The 23,776-nt window shown below is 45.9% G+C and overlaps 1 protein-coding gene across 1 annotated transcript in view; it reads right to left on the bottom strand.

Moving 5' to 3' along the window:
* The window catches only part of LOC140201983 (regulator of G-protein signaling 17-like), a 132,997-nt gene extending 118,463 nt beyond the window's left edge, over positions 1-14,534 (bottom strand). The window contains exon 1 of the mRNA XM_072266850.1: positions 14,394-14,534. Coding sequence (XP_072122951.1) covers positions 14,394-14,534 — 141 coding nt within the window. The remainder of the gene's footprint in view (positions 1-14,393) is intronic.
* Positions 14,535-23,776: the final 9,242 nt, after the last annotated feature.

Raw genomic sequence — 23,776 nt, 5'->3', positions numbered from 1 at the left:
TGAAAGAGAGCTCAATGATCCAAAAATCTGAAGCCCTCACTCCCATATCACCTCCGTAGCCATGTGATAAACTGTATAGTCTGGCTTCACTGGAACGTAGCACAGGTAGCAATGCTGAGATCACAACCCTGGAGGACCTGTTCCTTCACTTAGCACCTAATTCCCCAAACTCACCTTGCAGGGACTTCTCAACCCCACCTGCCCATGTCATTGGTACCAACATGGACCACAACCTCTGGCTGCTCATCCTGCCACTTGAGAATGCTGAGGACTCGATCCAAGATACCCCAGATCCTGGCACCTGGGAGGCAACGTACCATTCTGGAACTTCATTCTCATGTACAGAATCTCCTTTCTGTTCCCCTAACTACTGATTCCTTGACTAACTACATCTCGCCCCTTCTCCCCCTCTTCTCTTCCGAGCCACAGGGCCAGACCCAGTGCCAGAGACCTGACTGCTGTGACTTTACCCTGATATGCCATTCCCATCCCCCACCCCCTGCCAACCGTATCCAAAATGATATACCGGTGGTTGAGGGGGATGGCCACAGGGTAATCTTCACTGCCTATTGTCTTTTCCCCTACTGATGATCACCCAAGTTACCTGTTTCCTTCACCTTGGGTGTAACTACCTCCCTGTATGTTCTATCTATCACCTCCCCCCGCCCCCCCCCATCCTCCAGAATGATCCTGAGCTCATCCATTTCCAGCTCCGACTCCTTAACATGGTCTGTTAGAAGCTGCAGCTAGAAGCACCTTACAAGTGAAGTCGTCAGGGATATCGGAGGTGTCCCTGTCTTTCCACATCCCACAAGAGCAGCATTCCTCTATCCCGTCTGACATCCCCACTGCTCTAGATGTACAATAACAAATAAAGAAAGAATAAATAATGAAAAAAAATCTACCAATGGCTTAAGCCAAAGCCTCAACACCCCCCCACCCCCCACTCTAACACTGGCCCACTCCAAAACTGGCCACTCTGCTTAAACCTAACTTCTTTATTGGCCAAGGGGCTAATTATGCACAATCCAACATCTGGTCAGGCACACAAAATTTGCCAACTGCCTCCACTCGCTTCTTCTAAGCTCTCTTTCCCTCTGCATAATTCAATCTTTCTTACATTACTACTATTTTCTTTTTTTGGCTCTCTTTTTGTACAACTTATTTATTTTAATGACTATATATCATATTGTAACTTATAGTTCTTCATTGCAAAGTACTGCTGTGCAAACCAACAGATTTCACGACATACGCCAATGATATTAAACCTGATTTGGATTCAGATTCCTCTCGCTGCTGCCATCAGGAAGGAGCTACAGGAGCCTCAGGACTCATGCCACTAGATTCAGGAGCAGTCACTACCCCTCAACCATCAGGCTCTTGAACCACTCAACTTCAGTGGGCCCATCATTGAAATTTTCGCACATCCAATGGACTTAATTTCAATGACTTTTAATCTCATGTTCTCAATACTTATTTATTACCATTATTATTACTATTCTTTTGCACTTGCAGAGTCTTGTCTTCTTGCACTTCAGCTGAATGCCTTAGTTGGGCAGTCTTTCATTGATTCTGTTAATGTTGAAATAAATCTCAGGGTTGTATATGGATACACATATGTACTTTGATAATAAAATCTACTTTAAACTTTGGTTCACATTCTGATATCTAATGATACTCTTGTACGTGCCTCAATCACTTCTCCTGGTAGTTCATTCCACATACTTATCACCCCCTCTGCGGAAAAGTTGCACCTCAGGTTCCATTTATATCTCTCCCCCTCTCTCTAAATCGCTGCCCCCTAGTTTTGTACTCACTTGCCCTAGAGGAAAAGACTGTTACCTTATCCATACTACTTGTAACTTTAAACCGGTAAATTGGTTTATTATTGACACACGTACCAAGGTTCGGAGAAAAACATCACTCATACAGATCATTTCATCACATCAGTACATTGAGTTAGAACAAAGTAAAACAATAACAGGCTGCAGAATGAAGTATTAAAGATCAAGTGCAGTGTATTGCAGGCAGACAATAAGCTATGAAGCCATAACGAGGTAGATTGTGAAGTTAAGAGTCCATCTTTTCATACTAAACTCATCTTTTTCTCTTCCTAAAAAACCTTGCCCAGGAGGTACAGAACCTATTGGCATCCATTTCAGAACAGGGAGTTCCATATTTCAGGCCGGGAAGAGGAAGAGTTCCTTCCTGGAAATGGTTGTGAATTTTTGGAATTCTCCAACATGATACAGCTGTCTAAACCCATTTCAATTACTCTTCACTTCCAATTCCCATTCCGACCTGTCAGCACATGGTCTCCTCTCCATAATGAGGCCTCTCTCAGGGGGAACAACACTTTATATTCCAACTGGATAGCCTCCAATCAGATGACATGACATCCATTTCTCCAACCTCTGGTAATTTCTTCCCTCTTCCTCCTCCTCTCTTTTTCCACTCCAATTCTGGCTCTCCTTCTCTTCTCCTCGCCTGTCCCTCCTCCTTCCCTTTTTCCCCATGGTCCTCTCCGAGCAGATTCCTTCTTCTTCAGCCTTAGAGATACAGCATGTTAACAGGCTCTTTTGGCCCAATGAACCAATGCTGCCCAATTACACTCATGTGACCAATTATCCTACTAACCCATATGTCCTTGGAATGTGGGAGGAAAGTGGAGCGCCTGGAGGAAGCCCATACATTCGTAGGGAGAACGTACAAACTCCTTGCAGACAGTAGTAGAATTGAATCTGGGTTGCTTATCACTATGCTACCATGCAGCCCTTCTTCAATCTATCACCTCCCATCTTCTTACTTCATTCCCCCCACCCACCCACCCACCTTCCCCCATCACCTGTTCTCACCTGTCACCTGCCAGCTTGTACTCCTCCCCCCTCCCCCCACCTTCTTATTCTGGCTTCTTCCCCCTTCCTTTCCTGATGAAGAGTCTCATCTGAAATGTCAACTGTTCATTCCCTTCCATTGATGCTGCCCAGCCTGCTGAGTTCCTCCAGCATTCTGTGTGTGTTGCTCAAGATCTCCAGCATCTGCAGAATTACTTGTGTTTATAATTTGCTGTGTAAAACTATTTAATTTGACCAAACTTAGATTTCCAATCGTCCCATTAAGGAAGGATGCATAAGCTTTGGAAAGGGTGCAGGAGAGGTTTGGTGTCCAGGCTCCAAGGAGAGATCAGACAAAGTTGTGTTGTTTCCTCTGGTGTGTCAGAGACTGAGTGGAGATCTGATAGAGGTTTATACGGGGACGAGGGGCATGGATAGGGCTAACAGTCAGAACCTTTTCTCAAGGGTAGAAATGCCAAAAACTAGAGGAGATGCAGAGAGGGGAGGGTTTAAAAGGGATGGACAAGACATGTTTCCACACAGAGAGTGCACTGCAAGGGAGGTGGTGGAGGCAGATACGATAGTGGCTTTTATGTGCCTTGTTGCATGATGTAGGCGATCATGGTCCTTCCATGACCATGATTGTTCTTGGCAAATTTTTCTACAGATGGAGTTTGCCATTGCCTTCTCCTGGTCAGTGTGTTTACAAGACGGGTAACCCCAGTTATTACCAATACTGTTCAGAGACTGTCTGCCTGGCATCAGTGGTCACATAACCAGGACCTGTGATGTGCACCGGCTGCTCAGATGACCATCCACCACCTACTCCCATGGCTTCCTGTGACCCTGATCGGGGGTGGGGGGGAGGGTTAGCAGGTGTTACACCTTGCCCATGGGTGACCTGCAGGCCAGTGAAAGGAAGGAGCACCTTACACCTTCTATGGTGACATTTACTAACTACCGTCTTGGTGACAAATTTGCCTCTCAGTTTCTTTTAATCTCTCCCTTCTCACATTTAACCTACATCCTCCAGTTCTTAATTCCGTGACCCTGAAAATTCTGTGCGCATTTGACCTCTCTACACCCCTCATGATTTCAAACACCTTGATAGAATTACCTCTTGTTCTCCCATGCTCCAAGGAATAAAGTCTTAACCACTCCAACCTCTCTTTGCAACCCAAACTTCCAAGTACTGGCAACATTCTCGTAAAACTTTTCTGTACTCTTTCAGTGTATAAAACCAGGAGTGGTCAGAAAATGGAGCAAGTTGCTGAAGCAGGTACATTAGAACATTTAAAGCACACTTTGACAGGGACATGGATAGGAAGGTTTAGAGGGATGTGGGCAAAATACCAGCAAATGGGTCTAACTTAAGATAGAGCTGAGGTGAGGCAACACTCTACCTATGAATCTGTCGTAGTCATCTGTTGAATCCTGAGCTCCCAATGTGGCCTCCTCTACATTGGTAAGATCCGATGTCAGTCAGGGAACACTTTGTCAAGCACCTCCATTCCTTCTGCCAAAATCTGCTATAACTTGGATCCATGAATACTAGTTTGCCTAGTATTCCGAGAGCCAAGCTTATAAGAACTGGTGATGTCGCCTTTTACTCTTATGCACCAAAAATGCATCAGTGGAAAAGTGTGTATGGAATCGGAGGAGATGGCAGAAGTACTTAATGAATACTTTGCTTCAGTATTCACTACGGAAAAGGATCTTGGCTATTGTAGGGATGACTTGCAGCGGACAGAAAATTTGAGCATATAGATCTTAAGGAAGAGGATATGCTGGAGCTTTTGGAAAGCAGCAAGTTGGATAAGTCACTGGGACCGGACGGGATGTACCCCAGGCTACTGTGGGAAGAGAGGGATGAGATTGCTGAGCCTCTGGCGATGATCTTTGCATCATCAATGAGGATGGGAGAGGTTCCGGAGGATTGGAGGGTTGCGGGTGTTGTTCCCTTATTCAAGAAAGGGAGTAGGGATAGCCCAGGAAATTATAGACCAGTAAGTCTTACTTCAGTGTTTGGTAAGTTGATGGAGAAGATCCTGAGAGGCAGGATTTATGAGCATTTGGAGAGGCATAATATGATTAGGAATAGACAGCATGGCTTTGTCAAAGGCAGGTCGTGCCTTACGAGCCTGATTGAATTTTTTGGGGATGTGACTAAACACATTGATGAAGGTAGAGCAGTAGATGTAGTGTATATGGATTTCAGCAAGGCATTTGATAAGGTACCACCATGCAAGGCTTATTGAGAAAGTAAGGAGGCATGAGATCCAAGGGGACCTTGCTTTGTGGATCCAGAACTGGCTTGCCACAGAAGGCAAAGAGTGGTTGTAGACAGGTCATATTCTGCATGGAGGTTGGTGACCAGTGGTGTGCCTCAGGAATCTGTTCTGGAACCCCTATTCTATGTGGTTTTTATAAATGACCTGGATGAGGAAGTGGAGGGATGGGTTAGTAAATTTGCTGATGACACAAAGGTTGGGGGTGTTGTGGATAGTGTGGAGGGCTCTCACTGGTTACAGCAGGACATTGATAGGATGCAAAACTGGGTTGAGAAGTGGCAGATGGAGTTCAACCCAGATAAGTGTGAAGTGGTTCATTTTGGTAGGTCAAATATGATGGCAGAATATAGCATTAATGGCAAGACTCTTGGCAGCGTGGAGGATCAGAGGGATCTTGGGGTCCAAGTCCATAGGACACTCAAAGCTGCTACGCAGGTTGACTCTGTGGTTAAGAAGGGATATGGTGCATTGGCCTTCATCAATCGTGGCATTGAGTTTAAGAGCCAAGGGGTAATGTTGCAGCTATATAGGACCCTGGTCAGACCCCACTTGCAGTACTGTGCTCAGTTCTGGTCACCTCACTACAGGAAGGATGTGGAAACCATAGAAAGGGTGCAGAGGAGATATACAAGGATGTTGCCTGGATTGGGGAGCATGCCTTATGAGAATAGGTTGAGTGAACTTGGCCTAATCTCCCTGGAGTAACGTAGGATGAGAGGAGACCTGATAGAGGTGTACAAGACAATGAGAGGCATTAATCGTGTGGATAGTCAGAGGTTTTTTCCCAGGGCTGAAAGGGTTAACACGAAATGGCATAGTTTTAAACACAAAATAATCTGCAGATGCTGGGGTCAAAGCAACACTCACAACACGCTGGAGGAACTCAGCAGGTCGGGACACATTCGTGGAAAAAATCGGTCAACGTTTGGGTTCCGGCCCGAAACGTCGACCGATCTTTTCCATGGATGCTGCCCGACCTGCTGAGTTCCTCCAGCGTGTTGTGAGTGTGGCATAGTTTTAAGGTGCTTGGAAGTGGGTACAGAGGAGATGTCAGGGGTAAGTTTTTTTACGCAGAGAGTGGTGAGCGTGTGGAATGGGCTGCCAGCGGTGGTGGTGATGGAGGCGGAAACAATAGGGTCTTTTAAGAGACTCCTGGATGGATACGTAGAGCTTAGAAAAACAGAGGGCTATGGGTACGCCTAGGTAGTTCTAAGGTAAGGACATGTTCCGCACAGCTTTGTGGGCCAAAGGGCCTATATTGTGCTGTATGTTTTCTATGTTTCTAATATGGACTATTCTACTGACTGAGATACACCAGGCTACTGTGGAGCATTTCAAAAACACTTTTAAAAACCTGTTTGTTAAACTTGGCCTACTTGTAGGATTACTTAATGCCTGTTGATGTTGATTATATTCTGAATAATTTGGTATATCTGATTACATTTTATTCTATATAATGTTTGTCTTTACTTATGATGTTTAATTTCATCTCATATTTTTATGACTATATTGATTTGTCTTTACAATCTCTGCAAAGCACTTTGAGCCTGCATCTTAACGTATGAAAGGCGCTATATAAAAATTATTATTATTAAAAGCAGAATTTCCCGATGGCCAAACATTTCTCCACAGTGAGGCCACTCTTGGGGTGGAGAAGCAACAGCTCATATTCCGTTTAGGTAGCCTCCAACTTGACGGTGTGAACATTGATTTCTCCTTCCGGAAATTTTTTCCCTTCCCTTTCCCTCTACTTCTATTGTCCACTCTGGCCCTTTACCTCTACTCCTTACCTGCCTATCACCTCCCCCTGGTGGCCCTCCTCCTTCCCTTTCTCCCGTGGATCATTATCCTCTCGTATCAGATTCCTTCTTCTCCAGCCCTCGACCTTTCCCACCTACCTGGCTTCACCAATCACGTTCTGGCTAGTCCTCCTTCCTCTCCCACCACCTTTTTATTCTAGCATCTTCCTCCTTCCTTTCTAGTTCTGAAGAAGGGCCTTGGTCCAAAACATCAACTGTTCATTCATTTCCATAGATGCTGCCTGACCTGCTGAGTTCCTCCAGCATTTTGTTTGTGTTGCTTGGACAGGTACACGGATAGGAAAGGTTTAGAGAGATAGGGGGAAAATACCGGCAAATGGGTCTAGCTTAGAAAGGAGTCTTCATCTGCACACAACAATTGGGCCAAAGGGCTTGTTTCTGGGCTGGTCAGAACTGAAAACGATATTCCACCGTGGCTTCACTAAAGTTAGGTTTCATTTATTTATTTAGAGGTACAGTGGGGACTAGACCTTTCCGGCCCTTTGAGCCACAGCACCCAGCAAACCCTGGCATCCCAATTTAATCTTAATCTAATCATGGGACAGTTTACAATGACCAATTTGAACATTCATATAGAGCATAGAACATAGAACAGGCCCTTCGGCCCACAAAGTTGTGCTGACCTTTCAACCTACTCAAAGATCAATCTAACCCTTCCCTCTCACATAACCCTCTGATTTTCTTTCATCCATGTGCCTACCTAACAGTCTCTAAAGTGTCTCTAATATCTCTGCCTCCACCACCATCCCTTGCAGGACAATCTATGCACTCTCTGGGGTAAAAACATCTTTAACTTTCACTCCTCCACTTTATTTCCCTCCAACACCTTAAAGATATGCCCCCTTTTGTATTTACCATTTCTACCAGGAAAAGAAACACTCGCCATCCACTTAATCTATGTCTCTTGTACCCCTTGATCTTACTTACTTACTGCCCATTACATTTAGGGCAGCAACCAAGATCCTCTATCTCCGGTGGCATACCGAGCTTCCTTCATCGTGCCAGTAGCTTCCTCTCAGTTTTCACGACTGTCAGACATGCAAATCCCAGGTGGAGACTCAGGAATACTGTTGCACTCAGAGGGAGAAGGATTTTTCATTGCTGTTTCCGTAACACCTCTATCAAGTCACCTCATACTATCAAGTCCACTCCAAAAAGAGAAGCACTAGCTTGCCCAACCCATCTCCGTAAGACACTCTGCCTCACCCAGGCAGCATCCGGGTAATTCTCCTCTGCACCCTCTCTAAAGTTTCCACATCCTTCCTATAATGAGGTGACCGTGACCAGAACGGAACACATTTGTGGTAACTGAGGTCAGTGTGCAATTTCTTTGATGGGATTGAACTCAAGTTCCCCAGAATGTTACCACTCCTCTGTGTCACTGCCCCACTATCAGCAACACTGCATATCCAAAATTCAGCATTTTTATATTAAAACATAGAACATAGAATAGTACAGCACAGTACAAGCCCTTCGGCCCACAATGTTGTGCCAACCCTCAAAACCTGCCTCTTGTATAAGCCCCCACCTTAAATTCCTCCATATACCTGTCTAGTAGTCTCTTAAACTTCACTAGTGTATCCACAGGCAGTGCATTCCATGCACCAACCACTCTCTTGAGTAAAAAACCTTCCTCTAATATCCCCCTTGAACTTCCCACCCCTTACCTTAAAGCCATGCCCTGTGCCCTGGGGAAGAGGCACTGGCTGACAACTCTATCTATTCCTCTTAATATCTTGTACACCTCTATCATGTCTCCTCTCATCCTCCTTCTCTGCAAAGAGTAAAGCCCTAGCTCCCTTAATATCTGATCATAATGCATACTCTCTAAACCAGGCAGCATCCTGGTAAATCTCCTCTGTACCCTTTCCAATGCTTCCACATCCTTCCTATAGTGAGGTGACCAGAACTGGACACGTACTCCAAGTGTGGCCTAACCAGAGTTTTATAGAGCTGCACCATTACATCGTGACTCTTAAACTCTATCCAAGGTCCTTTCATATTAAAAAAAAGGCTTGCCACAATAGTAATTATTGCATCACTATTACAGCTCGGGGTTTCAGTTCAGCATTCAATGCTGGTGTCCTGTGCAAGGCGTTTCTTTGCATCCTCCCTGTGGAATGCACGGGTTTCCTCCGAGTGCTCAGGTTTCCCCCCACCGTCCGAAGGTGTATTGGGTACGTTAATTCGTCATTGTAAATTGTCCCATGATTAGGTCAGGGTTAAACAGGGGTTGTCGAGGTTGATGGAGTGACGCAGCATGAAGGGCTGGGAGGGCCTATTCCGCACAGTATTGCTAAATAAATGTTACCACAACTAATGATAAATGCACCATTAATTAGCGACTTCCTGTAAAAATCACTTCTCCTTATTTTAAACAAAGGCATTGAAAATGAATCTGTTCACACTTCATTAAGATGGCTAATGAAATGTTACATAGAGTACAGTGCTTGTTACCATTATCATTGGAATGATTTTGGTTCCTGGGTTTCATACTGTACACCCCACTGTGAGTGTGGGAGGGGACTGCCTCCTCTTATGCGGCTTATGGCAACAGGTATTTATTGCCCAGAAGGGCAACTTCTACCCCACTGTTATCATGTTACCTTCCCTCTCCACCCCATTCTCTCCACAAACTTTCACCTCCTGACTAATCACAAACCTATCAACCTCCGCTTTAAATATACTCAACGACTGGTAATTAATTGTACAACTTCACTACCTCTGGCTAAAGAAATTCCTCCTTATCTCCATTGATCAGAGATTAGGGGAGCTAGGGCTTTACTCTTTGGAGAGAAGGAGGATAGCAGGAGACATGGGGTGTACAAGATAATAAGAGGAATAGGTAGAGTGGATAGCCAGCACCTCTTCCCCAGGGCACCACTGCTCAATACAAGAGGACATGGCTTTAAGGTAAGGGGTGGGAAGTTCAAGGGGGATATTAGAGGAAGGTTTTTTACTCAGAGAGTGGTTGGTGCGTGGAATACACTGCCTGAGTCAGTGGTGGAGGCAGATACACTCGTGAAGTTTAAGAGACTACTAGGCATATGGAGGAATTTAAGATGGGAGGTTATATAGGAGGCAGGGTTTGAGGGTCGGCACAACATTGTGGGCTGAAAGGCCTGTAATGTGCTGTGCTATTCTATGTTCTATGTTATGTTCCATTCCAAAGGGACGTTGTTGTATTCTGAGGCTGTGCCCGCTGGTCCTAGACGCCCTCACCATAGAAAACATCCTCTCTACTTCCATGTTATCTCAGCCAGAGGTTCCCAACCTTTTTTATGCCATGGACCCCCTACCATTAACCGTGGACCACAGGTTGGGACCCCCTAATCTAGGACTTTCAATATTCATTGAGAGTCCCTTTCATTCTTCTAAACTCCAGCAAGTACAGGCCCACTTGTTAACCCTTTCGTTCCCAGGATCATTCTCGTGAAACTTCTCTGGACTCTCTTCATCCCTAGGAAGTAAGAAATCCCATTCAGTCTATCCAATGTTCCCATGGATGTTGCCAGGACTGAGAAGTAAGGAGAGTTTGGCCAGGCTAGGTTGTCATTCCTTGGAATGAAAGAGAAAGAGGGGCAACCTTATGGAAATGTTTAAAATTAAGCAAGCATAGATAAGGTGGACCGTAACAGTCTTTTACCCAGGGTATGGGTGTGGTGTAAATAAAACTAGAGGGCGCAGTCCTATGCTGAGAGCGGAAAAGTTTAAAATGGACCTGAGCGGCAACTTTTCCACACAGAGGGTGGGGAGTACATGGAACGGGGTACCAGAAGAGGTTCAAAGTAAATTTTTATTATCAAAGTACATACATGTCACCATATAAAACCATGATTCCCATTCCCATTTCCTGTGGGAATACTCAGCAAACCTATAGAATAGTAACTTTCACAGAATTAATGAAAGATCAACCAGAGTGCAGAAGACAACAGACTGCAAATGCAAATATAAATAAATAGCAAATAAATAACATGAGATAATGAGATAAAGAGTCCTTAAAGTGAGATCATTGATTGTCCATCATCTCAATAGGTGGGTAAGTGAGTGTAGTTTTCCCTTTTACTTAAGAAAATAAGAAATAGGAGCAGGAGTCGGCTATTTAACCCATCGAGCCTGCTCCACCATTCAATAAGAGCATGGCTGATTTGGTCATGGGCTCATCTCCACCTCCCTGCCTTTTCCCCCTAACCCTTAACTCCCCTACTATGTAAAATTCAAATGCTCTTTTGTTCAAGAGCCTGATGGTTGGGGGGGGGGTAACTGTTCTTGAACCTGATGGCACGAGTCCTGAGGCTCTTGTACCTGCTACGTGATAGCAGCAGCAAGAAGAGAGCATGGTCTGGGTGGTGAGGCTTTCTGATGATGGACGCTGCTTTCCTACGACAGTGTCTCACGTAGATGTGCTCAGTAGTAGGGATTGATCGAGGCCGGTACAAAGATGCCATTTAAGAAGCTCTTGGATAAGTACGTGGAGGTGAGCAGCTTCAAAGGATATGGGCTAAACAGATGGAATCGGGACTAGCTGGGTGAGCACTGTGGCTAGTATAGACCGGATGGGCCGAAGGGTTTATACCCCTGCTGCATTGCTCTAAAACTCTATGTGCCACTGAACATAAGATACAGGAGCGAGGATATTCAAGGCTTCAGTACATAAACACTATGGTGGGTTAGCACAATACTACTGCAGCTCGGGGTGTTCTGGAATTCTGGTAATTGTAAATTGTCTTGTAATTAGGCTCGGGATAAATCAGTGGGCTACCAGGCAGTGCAGCTCATGGACGGGAAGAGCCTGTTCTCTGCTGCATCTCTGAATAAAAATTAAATACAATTAAAATAAATTAATACAAGGGGTGATTGATAAGTTCGTGGCCTATGGTAGAAGGAGTCAATTTTAGAAAAATTTTGTAAAATTGTACATTTATTTTTCCAACATTTACACACCTAGTCCAGCAGTCGTGGAGCATACGGATCCCTTCTTTGTAGAAGTCGGTGTCTTGGACCTCCAGAAAGTGGTCCACAGCAGGGGTGATTGATAAGTTCGTGACCTAAGGTAGAAAGAGATGAGTTATTAACTTCAAACTTTCTGCATTTTCATTCAGAGAGTTGAACTGTACGTGCATGTAACGAGAGCTGTATAACTCATTTACTTCTACCTAAGGCCACGAACTTATTAATCACCCCTGCAGTGGACCACCTGGAGGTCCAAGACGCTCTCGTTACATGCACGTGCAGTTCATCTCTCCGAGTGATAATGCAGAAAGTTTGAAGTTAATAACTCATCTCCTGCCACCTTAGGCCACAAACTTAACAATCACCCCTGCTGTGGACCTCTTCTACAAAGAAGGTCTACAAAGTATGCGCCCCGACCGCTGGACTAAGTGTGAGGGGACTAGGTTTTCTAAAATTGACTCCTTCTACCTTAGGCCACGAACTTATCAATCACCCCTCGTACATGCGTACATAGTGTAGATTTAGTGGGATCTGGGCCAGAGTCAGGCAAACAGGACCTACGGTGGTACTATGGCCAGCATGGATGACTTGGGCTGAATGGCCTGTTTCCCTATCACCCTAAGAGGCTGCAGAGGATTGTAGATTCAGCCGTTTCCATCACGGGCACAACATTCCCCACCACCGAGGACATCTTCAACAGCTGGAGCCTCAAGAAGGTGGCACCTATCACCATCCACGAAATGGCGAAGCAGACATGATGGGCAAGATGGCCTAATTCTGCTCCTATGTCTTATGGGCATGCCCTCAACTCGTTACTGCCGTCAGGAAGGAGGTACAGGAGCCTCAATGATTCAGGAAAAGCACCTTCCCCTCTGCCACCCAATTTCTGAATGATCCACAAACACATGAGCATTACCTCACGACTTGTCTGTACACTATTTTTATGCCTTAAGATATACTGCTGCTGCAAAACAACAAGTTTCATGATGTATCCTCAGTGGCCACTTTATTAGGTACACCTGCACACCTGTGTGTTAATGCAGATATCAAATCAGCTAACCATGTCGCAGCAACTCATAAAAGCATGCAGACACGGTCAAGAGGCTCAGTTGTTGCTCAGACAAACATCAGAATGGGGAAGAAATGTGATCTAAGTGATTTTGACCGTGAAACGTTTGTTGGTGCCGGACGGGGTGGTTTGAGTATCTCAGAAACGGCTGATCTCCTGGAGGTTTCACACACACTCAGTCTCCAGAGCAGGGCTTCGCAACGTTTTTGTTTAATGGACCATTAACTGAGGGGGTCCATGGACGCCTGGTTTGGGAGTCTAGAGTTTACAGATAATGGTGCGCAAAAACAAGAAGCATCCAGCGATGTGGGCAGTGCTGTGGGCGAAAACACCTTGCCAGTGAGAGAGGTCAGAGGAGAACGGCTGGACTGGTTCAAGCTGACAGAAACCCAAATAAGCTCGCGTTAAACAGTGCTGTGCAGAAGAGAATCTAGGAAGGAATGCAGAACACACCAAACATTGAAATGGACGGGCTACATCAGCAGCAGACCACAGACATACGTTCAGTGGTCACGTTATTAGGTACAGAGCTATCTAGTTAAGAGGCCACTGAGTGTGTTTCAGTGATAATACCCCTGATCCTGCTAACGGATTCCTTCCTCTCCTGAAGACCCCATGAGACACCTCCACTGTGTTCAAAGCGACCACAACACAGATAATTGTTCCAGTTCCCCTTAAGAGGCAAGGTATTGCAAATATTATTCTCCAGTCAAAGATCCGTCCTGCTTCAAGCATTAACATCCTCTGGTTACTTGCACTCCCATCTCTCACACACACCCTATCAACCAGGGAGGGCTTATTGTTTTTTTTTAATTGTTAATTAAGCGTTCCCACCCCACCCCACTTTTCCATCACAGGGCTTCACAAATAACTCTGCCACCTCCCGGGAGGGGGGTTGTCACTGCCTCAAATGACAAAAGGAACCTCTCTCTCACCCCCGGTGGATTAAGGCAGTCATAAACACACCGACAGGCACCAGGGAGACACGGCACGCCTCTCCCCAGTGATCATACTGGAATTCCAAGTCGCCAGAGCTGGCAGCGGAGGGGGGTGACATCTCCTGCCCAGCCACTGCCTCACACCTTTCGGTTGTAACTTCGCACCCCTCTTTCCTCCAGACAGGTCTCCCCCCACTCTCCTCCTTCCCTGAAGCATGCACCGACCCGGTCCCGGTGCAGTGAGGGGGTGTGGGGTCAGACCGGATACCGTTTCCCCCCACCATCACCGTCCCTCCCCCAACACCGACGCCCCGAAACTGCGGAGAATGAGAGACCCCCCCACCCCCCCACCCCCCCAGCAAAAAAAGGAAGCGAGCTGCGATCCCGCAAGCTGTCAGCCGCGGGTAGAGGGGGGAGGGGTGAAGGTAGGGAGGGAGGGGCAGAGGGTGAGGAGGGAGGGAGGGAGGGAGGGGAGGACCCGCACCCACCTGAGCTCCCTCCGCCCGCCGCTGCCGCTGCCGCTGCCGCTGCTGCTCGGCCGCCGCGGCTCCGGCGCCCGCTCTCCCTCGCCCACATCGGCACCGCTTCGGGCGGCCGCTCCGGCGCGGCGCCGAGGCGGGGGCGCGCATTGCTCGGGCGTGTGGCCGACGGGTGGGGGACGCGCGGGGGAGGGGGAGGATGAGACGGGGCAGGTTGACGGGACGGACGAGAGGGTGAGAGCGAAGGCTGAGGAGTGGAAGAGGTTGAGGAGGAGTGGAGGGGAGGGAGGCGAGGAGGGGTAGATAAGAAAGAGGAATGGAAATGGAGGCAAGGGGAAGGAAGGAAGTGGTAAATGAGTGATGGCGAGATGTAGGAGAAAGTGTAAAGGAGGGATAGAGTGAATGGGGGAATGGAGTAGAAGGGTAACTGAGGCATAATGGAGGAAAGAGGGATGCGTTTGAAAGGGCTGGAGTGAATGGAAAGAGGCGAGTGGTGAGGGGAAGGGAGAAGAATGGTGGAGAGGAGTTGGAGAGGTAGGATGGGAACGGGTCAAGGATTAGATTTCAGAGGTGGGTGGATGGGGGCTAGGAGGAGGAAAGGAGAGACATAGAGGCAAAACACGGCAAAGGGGAATGGATTTATTGATTACCAATAGAGGAAGGAAGGTAAAAGGGGCAGGGTGAGGAGACGGAGGGAAGTGGGGGGATGAGTTGACGACTGGAAAGGGAGACATTTAGAAGGTCATAGAGTCACACAGTCCATTGGCCCAATGATTCCATACCAACCAAGATGCCCATGTAAGCCAGTCCCATCTGTCTGCATTAGGCCCGTATCCCTCTAAACCTTTCCTATCCATGGACCTTTTCGAGTGCCTCTTAAATGTTATTTATTCATTTATTTATTTGTTTATTTAGAGATAAAGCACAGAACAGGCTGCCCAGAAGCCCTCCTATTTAAACCCTAGCCTAATCACAGGACAATTTACAATGATCAATTAACCTACTAACCAGTACATCTTTAGACTGTGGGAGGAAACATTCCACAGGGAGGACGTACAAACTCCGTACAGATGGTGCTGGAATTGAACTGTGAACAGTAGTGCCACGTTAACCACAACACCACCGCGGTGCTCTGTTAATCGATCTGTCTCAACCACTTCCTTTGGCAGCGTGTTCCAGAAATGGACCACCCTCTGGGGGAAAAAGTTGTCCCTCAGGCCTCCCCCCTCACCTTAAACCGGTTCCTCGAGTTTTTGATTCTCCAACTCAGAGTGCATTCACCCTACCATGCCTCTCATAAATTTTAACCATTTCTGTATGGTCACCTGTCGCTCTCATACAGCCTCAAGAATAAAGTCCTAGCTCACCCAACCTTTCCCTGTAACTCAGGTCCTCCAGTGCTGGCAAGCCCTGCCTTTTTTATAATGGTGACCAAAACTGCACACAACACTCAAACCACAGCCGTACCAACGTCCACTACAACTGCAACATAACATCCTGACTTCAATACCCAATTCCCTCACTGATGAAGGCTAGTGTGCCAAAAGCTTTCTTCACCACCCTGGCTACCTGCAACGCTACTTCCAGAAAATTACGGATTTGAACCCTGTGGTTCCTCTGATAGAGTCACAGAGCTCTGAAAAAGACCCTTCAGCCCATCTAGTCCATGCCAAACAGTTTCTTTTGCTGAGCAGCTGGACCATATCCCCCCCCCCACCCCATCCATGTATCCATGTACCTATCCAAATTTCTCTTAAATATTGCAATTGAATCTCTATCCATCACTTGTGGTGGTAGCTCCTGCTACACGCTCACCATCCTCTGAGTGAAGAAGTTCCCCTCCTAAAATATTTCACCTTTCACCCTTAACTCATGACTCTAGTTCTAGTCTCACCCAACTTAAGTGGAAAAACTCTGCTTGCATTTACCCCTCGTAATTTTGTGCAACTTTATCAAATCTCCCGGGCATTCCAGGGAATTCAGTCCTAACCTATTCAATGTTTGCATTTACCCCTCGTAATTTTGTACAACTGTTATCAAATCTCCCCGGCATTCCAGGGAATTGAGTCCGAACCTATTCAATGCTTCCCTGTAAACCAGGTCCTCAAGCTCCGACAACATCTTTGTACTCTTCCAGTCTTATTGCAAATCAAAGCATTCCCTGAGCCCTACTTTTTACTGTGAAAGTTCTACCCTCATTGCCTATCCCCAGCCCACTTACCCCTCTGATCTAGATACCCCTGTAAATTTTTGATAACTTTCCTCACTGACTACGATACCACCTATTTCGGAGTGTGGGTAGGATTAGCAGGAGTCTCCCCGTGTTCGCTTCGTAGACCAATGTCAAGAGGGGTAACTTTGAAGGTATGAGACTTGAATTAGCTAAGATAGACTGGCAAATGACACTTAAAGGATTGACGGTGGATATGCAATGGCAAGCATTTAAAGGTTGCATGGATGAACTACAATTGTTCATCCCAGTTTGGCAAAAGAATAAATCAAGGAAGGTAGTGCACCCGTGGCTGACAAGAGAAATTAGGGATAGTATCAATTCCAAAGAAGAAGCATACAAATTAGCCAGAGAAAGTGGCTCACCTGAGGACTGGGAGAAATTCAGAGTTCAGCAGAGGAGGACAAAGGGCTTAATTAGGAAGGGGAAAAAAGATTATGAGAGAAAACTGGCAGGGAACATAAAAACTGACTGTAAAAGCTTTTATAGATATGTAAAAAGGAAAAGACAGGTAAAGACAAATGTAGATCCCCTACAGACAGAAACAGGTGAATTGGTTATGGGGAGCAAGGACATGGCAGACCAATTGAATAATTACTTTGGTTCTGTCTTCACTAAGGAGGACATAAATAATCTTCCAGAAATAGTAGGGGACAGAGGGTCCAGTGAGATGGAGGAACTGAGCGAAATACATGTTAGTAGGGAAGTGGTGTTAGGTAAATTGAAGGGATTGAAGGCAGATAAATCCCCAGGGCCAGATGGTCTGCATCCCAGGGTGCTTAAGGAAGTAGCCCAAGAAATAGTGGATGCACTTGTGATAATTTTTCAAAACTCGTTAGATTCTGGACTAGTTCCTGAGGATTGGAGGGTGGCTAATGTAACCTCACTTTTTAAAAAAGGAGGGAGAGAGAAACCGGGGACTTATAGACCAGTTAGCCTAACGTCGGTGGTGGGGAAACTGCTAGAGTCAGTTATCAAAAATGTGATAACAGCACATTTGGAAAGCGGTGGAATCATCGGACAAAGTCAGCATGGATTTGTGAAAGGAAAATCATGTCTGACGAATCTCATAGAATTTTTTGAGGATGTAACTGGTAGAGTGGATAGGGGAGAACCAGTGGATGTGGTATATTTGGATTTTCAAAAGGCTTTTGACAAGGTCCCACACAGGAGATTAGTGTGCAAACTTAAAGCACACGGTATTGGGGGTAAGGTATTGATGTGGATGGAGAATTGGTTAGCAGACAGGAAGCAAAGAGTGGGAATAAACGGGACCTTTTCAGAGTGGCAGGCAGGCGGTGACTAGTGGGGTACCGCAAGACCCCAGTTGTTTACAATATATATTAATGACTTGGATGAGGGAATTAAATGCAGCATCTCCAAGTTTGCGGATGACATGAAGCTGGGTGGCAGTGTTAGCTGTGAGGAGGATGCTAAGAGGATGCAGAGTGACTTGGATAGGTTGGGTGAGTGGGCAAATTCATGGCAGATGCAATTTAATGTGGATAAATGTGAAGTTATCCACTTTGGTGGCAAAAATAGGAAAACAGATTATTATCTGAATGGTGGCCGATTAGGAAAAGGGAAGGTGCAACGAGACCTGGGTGTCATTATACACCAGTCATTGAAAGTGAGCATGCAGGTACAGCAGGCGGTGAAAAAGGCGAATGGTATGCTGGCATTTATAGTGAGAGGATTCGAGTACAGGAGCAGGGAGGTACTACTGCAGTTGTACAAGGCCTTGGTGAGACCACACCTGGAGTATTGTGTGCAGTTTTGGTCCCCTAATCTGAGGAAAGACATCCTTGCCATAGAGGGAGTACAAAGAAGGTTCACCAGATTGATTCCTGGGATGGCAGGACTTTCATATGAAGAAAGACTGGATGAACTGGGCTTGTACTCATTGGAATTTAGAAGATTGAGGGGGGATCTGATTGAAACGTATAAAATCCTAAAGGGATTGGACAGGCTAGATGCAGGAAGATTGTTCCCGATGTTGGGGAAGTCCAGAACAAGGGGTTACAGTTTGAGGATAAAGGGGAAGCCTTTTAGGACCGAGATTAGGAAAAACTTCTTCACACAGAGAGTGGTGAATCTGTGGAATTCTCTGCCACAGGAAACAGTTGAGGCCAGTTCATTGGCTATATTTAAGAGGGAGTTAGATATGGCCCTTGTGGCTACGGAAATCAGGGGGTATGGAGGGAAGGCTGGGGCGGGGTTCTGAGTTGGATGATCAGCCATGATCATAATAAATGGCGGTGCAGGCTCGAAGGGCCGAATGGCCTACTCCTGCACCTATTTTCTATGTTTCCATGTTTCTGCCTCTCATCATTTAAAATGTACTCTTTGCTCTTTTAAGATTCAAGATTGTTCATCGTCATTTCTAGTACACAAGTGTAAAGGACAAAATAATTGTTACTCTGGATCTGATGCAGCACAAAAAAAACACGATAAGATAAACAACACAATTTAAAAACACATTAACACGAAGGGTCTCGGCCCGAAACGTCGACTGTTTACTCTTTTCCATAGATGCTGCCTGACCTGCTGAGTTCCTCCAGCATTTTGTGTGTGTTGCTTGGATTTCCAGCATCTGCAGGAAACTTGTTTAACATAAATACATAAGATAGATTATATACATTGATTGTATAGCCATAGAGTGATGATAGGCACAGGAGTGTCCCTACATAATGTGACTGACAGGAAGTGATAAACTTGTGGTGGTCGGGGGTGCGGAGGGGTGGGTTAGTAGGTGGAGGTGTTGATCAGACTTACTGCCTGGGGAAAGGAATTGTTTTGAGTTTGCTGGTCCTGGGGTGGATGCTACGTAGCCTCCTCCCTGGGGGAAGTGAGACAATCAGTCTGCGAGCAGGGTGAGTGGGATCCTTCATGATGTTACTGGCCCTTTTCCAACACCTTGCTGTATATTTGTCCTTGAAGGTGGGTAGGGTGGAGTCAGTGATGCATTGTTCACCTCAACTGTCCATGGTCCTCGGAAGTAAAAACTGTCTGAAACACTCAGCAGGGCAGTCAGCATCTGTAGAGAGAGAGAGAGAGAAACAGGGTCAACATTTTAAGTCAAAGACCATTCACCCATTGAAGTCTCCCAACATTGTCTTTGTAGCCTACACTGCCACCTAGCAGTCAATATCATGAAAACTTGATATACATTCAGTGGCCACTTTATTAGGTACACCTGTACACCTGCTCACTAATGCAAATATCTCATCAGCCAATCACGTGCCAACAACATTCAAACATAGTCGAGGGGTTCAGTTGTTGTTCAGATCAAAGATCAGAATGGGGAAGAAATGTGATCTACGTGACTTTGACCATGGAATGCTTGTTCGTGCCAGATGGGGTAATTGAGTATCTCAGAAACTGCTGATCTCCTGAAATTTTGCCGCACAATGGTCTCTGGAGTTTACAGAGAATGGTGTGAAAAACAAAAAATATCCAGTGAAGGACACTTCTCTGGGCAAAAATGCCTTGATAATGAGAGAGGTCAGAGGAGAGTAGCCGGAATGATTCAAGCTGACAGGAAGCTGACGATAACTCAAATAACCATGCATCACAACAGTGGTGTGCAGAAGAGCATTTCTGAACACACAACATGTCAAACATTGAACACAGCAGCATACTTTCTCTGGATCAATATTAAGGGACCCACATTAACAGCAACTAATCCTTTCTCTTTTCCATATCTGCAGAAGCATGCACAATCTGTTACATGCCCGCCGACCCTCATATACTCTTTGCTCTTTCCTTACCCGCACCTCGGTCATCCTTCACCGAATTCTGCAATTTTGGTGTTCAATTCAAAGTCGGGGTCATTCTCATCTGCACGATTACGTGTCTGCACAGCTGCAAAGAAAAACGTACTTGCAGCAGCATCACAGGCTCAGAGCGTCAGATAAGCAGCGTTCATGAGGAAAAAGAACAAAAATTAAGCATAAATAATACATAATCTTTACAAGAAAAGGCACGAGTATGATGAAAATAAAACAAAGTACGTTGTAGTGCAGGGTGGTTGTAGTGTTGCTTTTCTGAGGTCAAGATCAGGAATCAGAATATCACTGGCATGTGCTATGAAATATGTTGTTTTGCAGCAGCAGTGCATTGCAATACATAATAGAAACTGTAAGCTACAATAAGAAATGTACATAAAATATTAAATAAATAGTGCAAAAAGAGAGCAAAGAAAGAAACAAGTATTAAGGTAGTGTTCATTGTCATTTCAGAAATCTGATGACAGAGCAGTGTTCCTGAAATGTTGAGTGTGTATCTTCATGCTTTAGCGAGAAGAGGGCACATCCTGGGTGATGGGGTTCCTTTACGATCGTGGCACTGGAAGATGTCCTCGATGCTGAGGAGGCCAGTGCCCATGATGGAGCTGGCTAAGATTACAACACTCTGCAGCTTCCTCTAATCTTGTGCGATGGCCCTTCCATACCAGGGTGTGAAGCAACCATTAGAATGCTCTGCACAGTACATCTGTAGAAATTAGAAAGAGTCTTTGGTGACGTACCAAGTCTCCTCATTTTGTTACGAAGTGTAGCCGCTGTCATGCCTTATTTGTAATTGCATCAATGTTGGTCCCAGGATAGATCTTCAGAGATGCTGACAGCTGGTCACGTAGGGTGGTTCAGGAACCGAGTGGTTGAAGGGAAGTAGCTGTTGTTGGTGGAGTGTGACTTCAGGCTTCTATACTTCCTGACCATAAGGTGTGAGAAGGTGTTGTGGCCCAGGTGGTGAGGATCTTTGGTTATGAACATTGCCTTCCTAAGGCAGTGCTTTCTGTAGATTGTGGGCAGGGATGTGCCCATGATGTACTGGACAGAGTACGCTACTCTCTGCAAAGCTCTCCAGTCCTGAAGTGTGCACTCGTTAACAACTGGAATTCCAGATCGAAGCCCAAAGGTCAATTTGAAGTCCTGAAGTTGAGGCCGATGTGCAGAACCAAAGTCTTCTGGGGAAGTCAAAGGCCCAATATCTGTGTAACTATGAGTCTGCTGGAGGCTGAAGATAGCCTGCCCTGGGATTAGAGGATTGTGTATGTGTGAGGGTGAGGTGGGGGAAGGAGTAACTGGGATTGTGTTTTTTTGCTTGTTGTATCCTGTGTTGTTCAGCCGAGCATTGTGGATATGTGATGTCAATACTGGAATGTGTAATGGCACTTGTGGGCTGTCGCCAGCACGTGCTTAGGTTGGGTTGGCTGTTTACAAAAATGACACCTTTCACTGTATTATTCCATGAATGTGATAAATATGAATCTTGAATCTACATTAACAACATGTAAAAGATACTTGGGTAGGCAAGATTTCGAGGGACATGTGCCCAGTGCAGGTAAGAGGAACTGTCTTGAATGTGGCATCTTGGTCAGCATCAACCTGTTGGGCCGAATGGCCTGTTTCTATGTTGAGTGATTCTGTGAATGTGACCCATCCGTTCTCACCAGGGTGGTGGGGTGGAGATACATCCCTACCAAAGGAGGTGTAAGGTGCTCCTTCCCTCCACTAGCCTGCAGGTCACCGTCGGGCAAGGTGTGGCACCTGCTTAACTCTCCCTCCCACCAAACAGGGTCACATGAAGCCAGGGGAGCAGCTGGTGGATGGTCGTCTGAGCAGCTGCTGTGTATCAGAAGTTCCGGTTATGCGACTGCAGACAACCTCTGAAGAGAATTGATAGTGGCTGGGGTCACCCATCTTGTAAAGACACTGCCCAGAAGGCGGCAATGGAAAACCACTTCAGTAGAAAAATTTTCCAAGGGCAATGATGGTCGGGACTGTCATCGTTCACATCATATGACATGGCATGTAATGATGATGATGAAGGTGTAAGTTTAGGGTTTGATTCTCGTTGCTGTTTGTAAGGAGCTTGTACGCTCTCCCCATGAACACACATGTTTCTTCGAGGAGACCTAGTTTCCTCCTACTTTCAAAGACATACTGGACCGGTCAGGGTGATTAGGTTGTGGGCATCCTATTTCGGTGCCAGAAACATGGCGATACTTGGGGACTGCCCCCCCAGCACAGTCCTCGCTGATAACATTTGATGCAAATGACATATTTCACCATATGTATGGATGTACATATGACAAACGAACTTAATCGTTAAAAGAATACTGTGTACTGTTTAACCTCCCATAGGAGAAGAACTATGCCATTCAGCCCATTGATTCTGCTCCACCATTCAAACATGGCTGATTTATTATCCCTCTCAACTCCAATCTCCTGTCCTCTCCCCATAACGTCTGATGCCCCTACTAATCAGAATATCTATCTATATTTGTTTTAAATATACTCAATGACTAGGCCTCCACAACCATCTGTGGTAATGAATCCCACAGATTTACCACCCTCTAGCTAAAGAAATTCCTCCTTATCTCCGCTCTAAATGGACATCCCTCTATTTTGAGGCTGTGCCCTCGGGTCCTAGACTCCCCCACAATAGGAAACATCCTCTCCACATCCACTCTATCTTGGCCTTTCAGTATTCGATAGGCTTCAATGAGATCCTTCCCTCATTCTTCTAAACTCCAGCAAGTACAGACCCAGACCCATCAAACGTTCCTCATGCGTTAACCCTTTCATTCACAGGATTGTTGTTGTGAACCTCCTTGGGACTTCTCCAATTGCAGCATGTCCTTCTTAGGGAAGGGGTCGAAAACTGCTCACAATACTTGGCAGTGGAGGTCAAGTCGTTGGGTATATTTAAAGTGGAGGTTGATAGGTTCTTGACCAATAAAGACCTCAAATGTTACAGGGTGAAGGCAGGAGAATGGGGTTGAGAGGGATAATAAATCAACCATGATAGAATGGTAGAGCAGACTTGGTGATCCGAATGGCCTAATTCTACTCCTATGTCTTACTGTCTATGGCCTCACCTGCACCTGTTTCTGTGCTGTAGTGCTCTATTACTCTGTGACTTTATGAAAGTTTCACATTTGCCAGTCCCTTGGCATTGCTGGATATCCAGAGGGAGTTATGTCAGGGTATTTTTTAAAATCAGAAATTCAGCAGGTTTCTTTTCCTGCCAGTGCATCATCCGATCTGGACTTGTTGACTTGTTTCAGCAGAGGCAGCATGACCTCCTCACCAAGGATCAATGTTCACCTGATGTTTGATTCAAGATTTACTGTAAGGTCGTTCAACGTCACTCC

Source organism: Mobula birostris, chromosome 8 (assembly GCF_030028105.1).
Source record: "Mobula birostris isolate sMobBir1 chromosome 8, sMobBir1.hap1, whole genome shotgun sequence".
Taxonomy (NCBI): domain Eukaryota; kingdom Metazoa; phylum Chordata; class Chondrichthyes; order Myliobatiformes; family Myliobatidae; genus Mobula; species Mobula birostris.
This window is presented reverse-complemented; position numbering and strand designations above follow the sequence as displayed.